Source organism: Cotesia glomerata, linkage group LG3, assembly GCF_020080835.1.
Source record: "Cotesia glomerata isolate CgM1 linkage group LG3, MPM_Cglom_v2.3, whole genome shotgun sequence".
NCBI lineage: Eukaryota > Metazoa > Arthropoda > Insecta > Hymenoptera > Braconidae > Cotesia > Cotesia glomerata.
In genome coordinates this window covers 4477706-4490954 of record NC_058160.1, presented here as the reverse complement: position 1 = coordinate 4490954, position 13249 = coordinate 4477706, and the positions used below count along the sequence as shown (strand labels likewise).

Sequence of the window (13249 nt, the reverse complement as noted above, 5' to 3'; positions counted from 1 at the left end):
TTGATATTTTTTCGGTGATAATAAATTTATCATCAAAATAATTAATAGAATAAGCTAAATTTTTTGACGGGCATATTTTTATTTTAAAAGGGATTTTCATAGTTTAATTTGATATCTATAGAGAGGTATTGATGTGAATTTGTACCTTTTCACGATTTTATCAATCAATTTATTATATTAAGTTTTTTTAAATTAAATTATTAGTAATTGATCCTATCTATTAAATTATTAGTAATTGATCCAGTATGGCAATATAATTTTTTTAATCTATTTCAAAAGTATTCTAACAATCTATCTTGTGATTAAAATATCGAAAAATCAAGTCAAAGTTTCTTTTATTCATAGTTCGTTCTTCTCTTATTAAAATAATAATAATAATAATAATAATAATAATTACAAAAAAAATTCAATAAATATTAAAAAATTACCAATTAACTTCGTAAATATTTTACTTAGTGCAACTTTTCCACCAGGTGTCGTCAATTATTAATTAAATTAAGTCTCGAAAGTTTCCGCTTAATCTCTATTCAAGTTATTCTTCACATTGCTAAATTATGAGTATATCAATAACTATTTACATTTAAAGCCTGACCTTTAGATCTTTTATAAATAATAAATTTATAAATTTTTACCTTGAATTAAGTTAAACACATTTAAATAACTGCGAAAGTCCGGGCCCTACTTCTAACAAATTACCAGCGGCAAAATTTTTGCCGCAAATTCAAAATAACAATTCATAATAAATGATTCAAATTTTCGATATTATGGCCAAAATATTGGTCCTATAAGAATTTTTTTTAACAAAAGTTGTTCAAATATAGTTTTATAAAAAAAATATACCTTATGTTCTTTTCTTAGGATCAATAACTTCACCGTTATTCCAAAAAGAAGATTCATAATTATTAAAAAATTTGAAATTTTAATTGTGAATTTTAATTTTGCAATTACAGCGAAAATATTGGTTTTTATAAAAAATCATCTATATTATTAAGAGAATAAACAAAATTTTGTGGCCAGTGTATTTATATGATAAAATGGGTTTTTATGGTTAAATTTGGTATCGTTGGAAAAGTCTTGACCTGGAGTTGTGCCTTTTCATGGTTTCATATCATTCTCACCAATAGTCAATTAATGACGATAAGTATTTAGGCTGCATTCGAAAATGCTCTATCTCTAGATACATAATTAAAAAATGACCTTGTATCTCGTGAACTATTTACATTTTTAAAGATATAAGCTCATCCCGATGTTACACTCATAAAGACCTTTCATTCAAGTACCCACATCAATTTTTCATATATTTATATGCATTATATATATTATATATATATGAAAAATATCTCAAAATGCACATTACACTCATAAAGACCTTTCATTCAAGTACCCACATCAATTTTTCATATATTTATATGCATTATATATATTATATATATATGAAAAATATCTCAAAATGCATGTGGGTACTCAAATGAAAGCTCTTGATGAGTGTAACATCGGGATGAGCTTATATCTTTCAAAATGTCAATAGTTAAGAAAGTACAGTTCAATTTAACATAATTAAGAAACTACCCTGTATCTTGTGAATTATTGACATTTTTAAAGGTATAAGCTCATCCCGATGTTACACTCATCAAGACCTTTCATTTAAATACCCACATCAATTTTTCATATATTTATATGTATTATATACAAAGTGTCCCAGAAGTAACGGACGCCATTGTAGCTTCTGATAAACAAAATAATTCTGAGACGAAAAGTCCTTAGCCATTTTTTAATCAGACGCATAGATAATTAATTATTAATTAAAATAACGTCCTTTTATGCGTTAGAGAGAGAGCGCTAGTGTCAAGTCAAGTGCGTTCCAACGAAGACGCTTGCACGTGTGAATGTTTAAGTAAATATGTGTGACTATGTTAGCTATAGAAACTAGTTAGTCATACAGTTAGTTGTGTCTTTGTTTGGCACATACTTTACTGGACACTGGCGCTCTCTCTCTAACAAATAAAGAGACGTTATTTTTAATTAATAATTAATTATCTATGCGGTTAATTGAAAATTGGCTGAGGACTTTTCGTCTCAGAATTATTTTTTTCATCAGATGCTACAATGGCGTCCGTGACTTTTGGGACACCCTGTATATTATATATATATGAAAAATATATCAAAATGCATGTGGGTACTCAAATGATAGCTCTTGATGAGTGTAATATTGGGATGAGCTTATATCTTTAAAAATGTCAATCGTTAAAAAAGTACAGTGCAATCTAACAAAAGTCATTATTTAATAAAGCAAAATTTTATTTATTTATAGTTCACAAATCACGGCAGTCACACAGTGACTGCAAGGTTGCTAGTAAGAAATATTTTTTTTATAAAATAAAATTTTGAACAACTTTTGTCAGATAAAAATTTTTATAGACCAATATTTTCACCGTAATATCAAAAATTTGAACTATTTATTTAAATTTTGACCTTACAAACGAAATTTCACCAACATAAAAAAATGAATCAAAGTAACTAATAAATTTGGAATTTTGCAGACTCAAAATACGGTGTACGAAATAGTATCGGACATGAGTACCCGACAAGACGCTTTAGAAGAACGTCTGGTGAGCGTGGAGGAAAAATTGACGGCCCTCCAGGAACAGTTGGACGTGTTACCAGAAGCGATAACCCGTTGTCTAGCCCAGCATGCCGAGCGAATGGAGCAGCGGCGTAATTTCCTCCATCCCGACACAGCCGTGGCACTATCAGCGACCCCTAGTGGATGTGGCGGTTCAACCAGCGGTAACCTCGGAAACAGTCTCAACATCGGGATGACCGGGAACATGAATATGGGTGGTCATCATCCGTTGGCTAGCATGTCTAATTCACCACTACTGCCACACTCACGCAGTGTACCAAACGCACCAAGCACAATGTCCCTGCACCCGTGGCCAGTGAGTCCAGTGCTGCCCCCAGTGTCCAGCCGGACGCCCCATCTGGTGCCGGAAACAGGGGGCTTCCGTCAACAATCTTCGCAACAACAGCAACAGCAACAGCAACATAATAACACACCAACGACGTCCCAATCTGTAACCAGGTTGACCACTCAGGCTGGCATGGGAGGACTCGGGACCAGCCAGGGCTCAGATACGTCTCCGCACAGCTGAGCCACGTCTTTGCAGCCGCAGCACTCATATTAATATCAATAAGACAATTGAATTTTTATTGGGCCTTTGATAGAAACAACCGTATCTTTTCTTCCATGTTTGCTAGTTCACTGACGCTCACTTGTGAGGGCGCTCACAATTCAGTTGAATTAAGCGGGTAATTTAAATTAATGTTTAAATTCTTAGCTATTAAATGCAATAGCTAACATGGAAATAAGACACGGGTTCTTCCACTAGCTGCGGACTGCTCCCTGCCCAACTTGTGTGCCTGAAAAACTTATCTTTATTATTAAGGTATTCCACTCTTCTCGTTACTGTCTGTCTGTCTTTCTCTAAACCTCTACGATCTATCTCTAACCTATCTATATCTCTTGTATTAGTACTTTGTTTAATTGACATTACCGTTGATGTTACGAGACATTTTATATTACGTAATTGGATAAATAACGAATCCTATTATTAAATAAATCTTAAATTTTCAACAATAAAAATCTAAATCGAGTCAAACTCTCTATTTCTCTCTTTCACTTTCCTTTTTATCTATGCTGTCAATTATTTGTGATTCTCAATTTCATAAATTATTTTTTAATTTAAATTCTAGCTAAGTAATAAGAGATAGGAGAAAATTGGAGGACCTTATTTATAGGAAATTAAATTATCTATAAAAAAGGTCTTTATTAATTTTATCTTATCTTTGATGGTTAACCTAGAATTTCGGTAAATAGTCGCTATTAATATCATCGATGACATTAAGGAAGTTCGAGCGTAACTAATGAGTCAAAATAATGTTAAAATTTTTTTTTTAATTTTAGTTTTCCTAATATTCGTCAAAATTCTTTATTTTAATTTAAAATAATTTAAAGAATTTAATAATTGATAATTTTTACTTATTTAATAAAGTAAAGTAATAAAATGACTTTGGTATTTATTACTTGCCGGAATAAATAAACAAATTTGGCAATAGCGCGCTTGATTATGCCCATAACAGAGACGTGGATGAGTGTGTGAGTTATACATTTTTCTCTCTGTGACTATATTTCTATCCTTTTCTTTTTTCTCAGCTGTTGACGCGATGTTGTCAAATCTTTATTCGAAGAAATAGCTGACGATAAACGAGTTACAAACATAAAATTTAACTTTAAATATTTCAAAAATTATATTGGTAATGTATTATTATTAAATTGTTTTTATATTTTGCAACAATCCAAGTTTCTTGTGTATAGTTTTTTATCCGTTAAAGTTGGGAGGTTAATATTGAAAAAAATAATTAAAGTCTCGACAAAAGTTTGTCCGCCATTAGAGCCCGTGTATAAAGAGATAAAATATGTGATTTTTAAAATTTAATATCTAAGTAACTAAACGGTGAATCTTTTTTAAATTTTGGGATTAGATGAATGACGTATTTATTTATATGTATACTTAATTTCAAAGCTCAAAGTTGGAAATTATTTTTTACATTAGATTCGTTCGAACCTCCCTAATGTATCTTACACGGAAAAAAGAAAACAGGAATAATTACAGTATAAAATGTAAAATCGGTCCCGTCGTAATCAAAACTAGAAAAATTACAGTTCGAAATATCATTTTTCTAAATTCAAACTTCGATGTTAATTTTCAGAGCTTTCAATGTAAATATTACACTCTACAATGTAATTCTTATAAAATCTGCAATAATTACAAACTGAAACTGTAATTTTTCCAGTTTTCACCACGGAGCGCCACGTTGCATTATATGCTGCAATTTTTTGAGTTTTCTTTTTTCCGTGTAGTTATAGAAAATTATTTAAATAGAAATTCTGGCTAAACGACAAAAGATAAGAGAAAATTCATAATGATCTTTGTGCAGGAAATTAAATTATCTATAAAAAAAGGCCTTTACAATTTTTCTGTATCTCTGGTAGTTTAGCCAGAATTTTAATACAATGTCGCTATTAATATCATCGATAGCATTAATGCATTGTAATTAATTTAAAATAATTATAAATAATTTGACAGCGTAAACAAAAAAAATATTTATTATTAATATTAATAACATCTAATATTATATTCTCTCGATCAATACTCAACTTTATGAATGTTATATTTAAAACAACTATACATTTATTTTATTATTATTGTTTTTATTTTTATAGGGTTATAAATTATATAGTAATGGACTAGACTTATTGAAAAAATATCGATGGCCTTAAGGAATGGAGTATTTTTGGTGCAATTTTTTATTATCATTATTATATAATTATAAAAATAAAAAAATGATAAACTATTATACGTTTTAGCGTTAATCGAGACATAATTTCATACTATATATAGTATCGATTATCTACGCTCAAAAAAAAACGGCATTCGAGATGATATTTATTTTTGTTTTTTCATAAGTAAATATAATAAAATAAAAATAATAATAATTAACAAAATATATCTCTAAGATAACAAATGCGAACTTCATTAATTGGCTAATTTATAATGAAGAATGCAAAGTGATTTTATTCGCTTTAACGTCCGTAGAATATAAATAAATAAATAAATAGGAATTATTATTATTGAATAAATAAATATATAAAGTCTAGTGTCTTTACAATTACGCACGTGTACAGGTACTGTGAAGGAATGTGTATTATAGTTATTATTATTCTTATTATTATTAAAAAATAAAAAAAAAAAACATAAATATTTCATTGAAAATTTATAAATAAATAATTAAAAACAAGATATGTTTTTTATGATGTACAGACGGTTAGTTTATCTATAGTATCAAGATCAAAGTATTTAAATTAAAAAATTAAAACGAACATATTAATAATTTATTATTAGTAATTAATATTTAAAGATAAAATATTAATTTATTAAAAAAATTTGTTGCTCATTTTTGTTCTGTTTTTATGAATAAAGTTGAAAGGAAAGAGTGAAAGGAGGGATGAAAAATAAATAAAGTACAGACCTATTGTCTTGTCCATACTCATGCATATTTAATGCTTTTATTTTATCAAATTTTTTTTGTTTATTTAAATAATTGCATTACGATAGAATCGCCAAGGTTTGACAACGCGAAACGGGACCAAAATAATGACAACAGTTTAAAATGTTATTCTTTTTGTTTTACTTATTTTTTATTTTTGTTGTACATTAGTAAAAGTTTTTAGTTAAATTTTTTCGCTATGCGCTGGACACGACAACTACACAATATTTTTATATAGAATTCTTGAAAGTGCATTCATTATAGTGCCAGATGACCTCGTTAGTTAAAAATAAATAAATAACTAAAACGTTCGAAATCATTATTGGAAATATAACAGCAGCCTGTTTATTAAATAGCTAATACTATTCATACGTAATTTATTGTCATATTGCTTAGAATATTTTTTTTTAAACTAAACAATTGTTATTATTATCTTCATTGTTACTGCGAAAATTGGTTATATTAATAACAAAACATAACCCTGATTAGAAAGTACGATACTGATAATAGATGAGTCGATAATTGACTTTTTTTTCTGAAGAAATTATTTATTATTAGAAATAAAACGGATTAATATTTAAAATTAATTATTCATAAATAATTTGGAGCTTTATTTAAACATTTGTTCCTTTGGAAAATAAACCAATTAAACACACCCGCCATTTTGTTCTGTTTCATTGAAATATTTGGTAAGCGGAAGAAAATGGTGTACACGGAGAGAAATTTATAGGATCTTTTCCAAAAATTATGGGAATGGTTCCTATAGTAAAATGATCATTATAGGTATCAATCCTATGCTCATTATGGGAACCATACCCATAGTTTATTGGAAACATTCCTATACAATAATGGAATAGCTTCAATATATTATGGGAATGGTTCCTATAATATTATAGGAATGGTCCCTATATTATTAAAGGAATGGTTCCTATAATGTTATAGGAATGGTTCCTATAATATTATAGGAATGACGCACATAATAATATGAAAATGTTTATGTTCATAGTAATGAAGCAATCACATCAAAAATATAAAGTAATTATCATATATCGCGTTACTAAAACCATAAGGGCGTATCTCAAAATATACGCCCTTATGGTTCTGCAGAACCATAAGGGAGTATAAAAAAATTTTTTTTGCTCCAATCAATGTAAAAATGTTAAAAACATTAACATCTATGAAAAAAACGAAAAAAAAATTTTTTTTTGTGATACGCCCTTAGGTAAATATATTAGGTAATATAAAGGTAATAGAAAGGTAATTAGGTAATAGAAATATCACTCCACAACTTAGTTTATTCCAAGAATTATTTATTTAAGTAAAAAAACTAATAAAAATTAAGGAAAAATAAATTCATCAGGGTATTAGTCCAATGCCACCTCCATCGTCAGGATCATGTGTGTCTAAGATTATAAAAATAAAAAAAAAGATTTTTTAATTTTTTTTTTAACATTACTAGATATTGACAAAAAAATTTATAAACTATGACCATGGCTGAATATTAAACTTTGATAATACCGATTATATTTTGTGGGACGGTGCCTGATGTACAAAAATGATTTCGGTCTCAAGAACAAAGTTCTTTTTGAATGACTTTTTCAAAATAACAGTTCTAAATGGCTTACAAAACTCTTTTGTTAATTATAAATAGATCCGAAGTAAAACAAAAAATCAATTTAGAAAAATTTTGAAGCTAATTTTATTAACTTGAAGGCATACCGATTGTTCTCAAGTTGTTATGAATTTATTTTTCCTTAATTTTTATTAGTTTTTTTACTTAAATAAATATTTGTTGGCATAAATTAATTTGTGGAGTGATATTTCTATTACCTTTACAATTTTTTTTCTTACTCTGACCTATAATTGATAATAAACCGAAAAAACAGGATACGCCCTTATGGTTTTAGAAAAATGTTTTCTTAAAACCTAAGGGCGTATCACAAAAAAAATTTTTTTTTTCGTTTTTTCCACAGATGTTAATGTTTTCAACATTTTTACATTGATTGGAGCAAAAAAAATTTTTTTATACGCCCTTATGGTTTTAGTAACGCGATATTCTTTTGCTAATAATTTTTTTTTTGTAAATAAAAATTGATCTTTCACTAGAGTGAAAAAATTTCTTTTTCATAATTTTTATCCACGTATTTACTTAATCTTAAATTGTTTATTCCAACTCAGTTACTATTGTGTTAGATAATATTGAAAAATATGGTAGCTATTCTAAAGTTTCTCTAATAAAAGATATATTTTCTCCCTATACAATTATAGGAGCAAAATAGATATGGAAATTCATTGTTTATTTTTACAATTTCATTTTATTTTTAAAACAAATTATTTATTTACAATACATACGTTGAATATTTATTAAATCCACCTTTTGGGTATGTAACTTTTATTATGTATGTGAACAATATTACTTATTTTACATATTTCAAATGATGTTATTGGGAAACAAGTAAAATTATCGAAATTACTAATAATTTCAAATGCTTCAAAGTGGTCATCGAAGTCACAAATAACTTAAGTTGTAATGATAAACATCTTAATATTATTAGGCATCATTACTATAATCTTATGAGAATGGTTCCCATAATATTATAGGAATGGTTCCTATAATATTATGGAAACTATTCTTATATATTATGGGAACCATTCCTATATATTATGGGAATCATGCCGACATTACAATTACAATTATAGGCATCGTTCCTATAATTATAGGAACCATTCCCATAATTGGACACTGTTATGCATTAATGTGTTAAGTGCTATGGAAATCCTATGTACTTAACACACTATTGCATAACAGAGTCCAATTATAGTAACATTTTCCAAAAATTATGGGTACAGTTCCCAAGTTTAAGTAATCGCTCCTAAAATGTTACAAGAAAACATTTTATTAAAATTATAGGAATGATTTCCATATTTTTCTCTCCGTGTAAAGCAATTCTATAACTTGAACTTCAATAATATTTAAAAAAAAAAATATTGTTTATTATCGTACTTTCAAATCTAGCGGCGTTGTTTCAAAATAACATAAAAATATAAAATTGTTTAATTTAAATCTAATTTATCCTATCCATTAAAAAATAAACTTGAAAATGGCGGTAAATATGAAATAAAAAGAGCCTATTGTTTAAAATAGAATAGAAAGTAAAAATTTTTTAAAGATAAAACCAATAAAAATGCTTAATTAGTCTTAATACTTATTATTATCTTCCTCAAAGAAATATCCAGCTATTAAAATTACTCGAATCGAATACCGAAATAAAGACGAATAAAGTGCAATAATTAAAATAAAAATAAACCCCTATTGCATTAATTTAAAATGAATGAATTATAATTATATTGATAACGACAATGACATGATTAAAAAAAATAAATAAAATGATTGTAACAAATAACGAATAAAAAGAAAATGAAAAACCGTGGATTAAATTAACGACGCAGTTCCCGTTTATACAATTAACGTTATTATAAAATAATTAAATAAACATTACTAATACACTATTAGTAAAATGAAAAACATAATAACAATTATAAATAATAAAATCCTACTGTAGAATTTTACAGTTTTAAACTCCTAAATGAACCTCTTTAATAATAAACTTTACGAATATTGATATTATTATTATTATTATTACTATTGATAATTATTCAGCGGTTTATCACCGTGTAATTTTTACGTAAAATGACCAACAAATTACTAATTGATATACCGACCTACGTAATAAAATGAATAGATATTAAAATTTATCATTATTATTGTTATCATTATTATTATAATAATATTTATAATAATAAGTGAAAAATACAGAAATTTTTAATAAAATAAATCTTTTTTTTTTCTTTAACATAAATTATTCAATTTCACGTAAAATGATTTTTTAATTACTACTTAATTCTTTGAATATAAAAAATAATCATTATTATTATTACAATAATACTAATAACAATAATTATAATAAATTTATTAATTAAAACTAAATCTACGAATAATTAAAAATAATAACGAGACTTATGTTGTATTGTTTTATTTTAAACGCGAATTATCGACGCATATAGTATTTTAATAAATAAATAATTAATTAGTTACAATTGAAGAAAAAAAAAAATTAAAAGAAAAAACGAAAAAAGTTATTTCGAGTTCTCAATTTTCAATTTGAAAATATTTAAGTCTTAATAATTATTAATAATAAAATAAACATTAGTTGTTAATAGTATTATTTAATTAGATTAATAATAGGCTTGAAGAGGTTATTAACATATAAATTTATTAAATTAATTATTCGCGCCCTAGCGGCGGAACAATGAACTTTAAGTGTGCATTTAACCTTTAATTATTTGTAATTAATATGGAACATGTTTATTAAAAATAGCAGAAATTAGTTAATATTAACGGCTGCTAAATGAAATTATAAATTGGTACTCTAAAGAAATTATGTCAGCGATCGGCCATCTTGTCGTGCCAATAAACGAGTATTATATAGAGTTTTAAATTGATTACTCCAAAGAAAAAAAAAAAAAAAACGATTAATTGTTGTAATTATAATATATAATAATAAAATTATCGATTGAAGAAATAAAATATCATAGTCATTATGTTATTCAATCGATAAACAATTAACACGCAACGAATAATGAAAGTAGTCAATATAACTTGAGAATAATAAAATAAAAGTTTTAATAATTTTAAAACTAAAAAACGGCATAAAAAGATTTAAGACTTTAGCAGCGAATGCTTTTATTATCTTCTTCTTCTTTTTTTTGTCATATTCATTTTTGTTTTATTTTTATTACACAACTGGGACCACTTGGGAACTACTTAATTGGCCATTATTTAACTTTAACTACACTTGCTGGATTTGTAACAAGATTGCAACTGTACAACTTGTTACTTGGATACATTATTATAACCGAGGACGATATTAATTGTACATAAAATAATGTTTTTTTAATTTGTATCGTATTTTATATATTTAAATTAATTTTTAATATTTTATTTTAAAGCTAATGTATCTTTAAATAAACAAGAGTAATCTTAAATTGTAATTACTATTTAATATTAATTAAAATAAATCTTGGCACAACTTACCGTTGGTCTTGGCGAGAAAATAATTTTATTGTTTTAAATGTATACATTAAGCTTAAATTATTGTAAATTTAATTGCACATTATTTTCAGTGTACAGTAACATAATTATTTGTAAAAAAAACTTAGTACTATGTATAGAAAATTATATATTGTTGTTAATATTAAAATTCTTAAGAGGAATTGATTGGCCGAGATTGTCGATTATTATTTCGCTTTATTAATTTAAACGCATATTATTAATAAATAAATATTAATTTCTAAGTCATTAAATAAATTCATATTTTCATAACTGTACAGATCATCGCATAGACATTAAACAGCCATTGTTCTGAAGATCATAACCAAAAAAAAATTATCATTTATTATCAATAAATTTGAACGTTAATTTTATGTTATAAATTAATTAGATTAATTTCAATAGATATTACTGCCAACAAACAGTTTCTGTTTTAATATTATCAAACAAACTATTTATTGGTTGTATTCTTCAGAATAATGTAATTAATATTATCACATTCGAGAAAACTCATTAAACAATCGCTTATTGTTAAATGAAATAAAAATAGTCATCATAATAATACATAGCTTATTTTTGTTGGTATATTGTAAAAATGTTGATAGAAAATTGTAACAGCAAACATTCCCTCACTAATTTATTGTAAAAGTTTATTGCGCGTGCAAAATGTTATAAAAAATTATTAAATGGGCCCAGTAATTGCAAAGGAACATAAATTAGTGTGCACTTATTAATGCCATTAATGATAATAAACATAAATAAATAAGGGTCTCAATCGTAATCTTTTATACACAAATACCTTCACGTGAACAAATTAATTTAAATAAATGAAACAATATACACGTTTAATACTATTATAAATTTTTTTGTTTTAAATTCAATTGTTGATGATTGATTTGTTAATTATTAATAAATTAATTACAATAACAATTGATTTATCGACAAGTTTACTACTGAATTTTTAGATCTAATCTACACGGTCTTTCAGAAAACTTACTACAGATATTAAACAATTTAAAATATTTATAAATCATTATAATTAGTAGCGTTTACGCGATTATATTTATTAAAATTACATATTGCTATTTATTAGCGTTAAATTTTGAATAACGATTTATATAATGCACTTATCCGCACAAAATGTTCATTAATGAGTCATTAATTATAAATATTTATAAATAATAACAAAAATATTGTATTAATAATAAAATTTCTGTTCGATTTACAGTAAACGAATAATATTTATTATTAATTACAAGCTAAATGTTTCAAGATATATAAATACGCTGATTTTATTTTTAATTCGTTGCTGTCTTAAATCAATGTTTGAAATAAAATAAATAATATATATGTTAATTAAAAATAAAAAAAAAAAAGCATTAATTAGGTGTTACAAAGAAGAAATAAATTGAAAAATGACCTCTTCTAGTCTATATACTTCTTAAATAAAATAAATAAGAAACAATTGTAAATAAGTGTTGATGTAAACAAAATTATGTTTGTATATATTGTTAAGTAGTTTTAAGTAAACCATAAAAATGATGAAATATAATGTAATAAACGTTATATTAACACGATAGAAAACAAATAAGCTATTATAACAAGAGAAATTTAATACTCATAACTGATTTCCTACTAGTTTAAATAAATTATCAAAAGATAAAAATAAATTAATTGCTTTTGTCAATAATTTTATTTTCATTTTTATTTCAAGTTACTTAATAATAATAAGAGCTCTTGTATTTTTTTAGTTGAAAAATCTCCGGTTTAGTATAAGATCCGTAACTTTAAGAAATTTGTGGTAATATTAAGTAGTTTTATTTATTTAAATTAAGGGAATTAGCGAGCTAAAAAATTATTGATCTTTTTTGTATACTTTTCCAAAGCTTCTCTTTGAATTTTTTTTCTTTTGTTATAAATTTTATAAATTTTACTAAATCGCGCTCCTGATGCAGAAATGGTGTAAGTCTAAAAAATTATCCCTGAATAAAAAAAAGTATGGGATTGACTAGAAAACTAATACTTTTTTCT

General features: G+C 25.6%; 1 protein-coding gene across 5 annotated transcripts in view; it reads left to right on the top strand.

Annotated features, from left to right (window-relative positions):
* Positions 1-3659, top strand: part of LOC123260754 (small conductance calcium-activated potassium channel protein) — a 230617-nt gene extending 226958 nt beyond the window's left edge. For all 5 annotated transcript variants that reach the window (XM_044722044.1, XM_044722045.1, XM_044722047.1 and 2 more), the window contains one exon: positions 2541-3659. In XM_044722044.1, coding sequence (XP_044577979.1) covers positions 2541-3152 — 612 coding nt within the window. In that variant the 3' untranslated portion in view covers positions 3153-3659. The remainder of the gene's footprint in view (positions 1-2540) is intronic.
* Positions 3660-13249: the final 9590 nt, after the last annotated feature.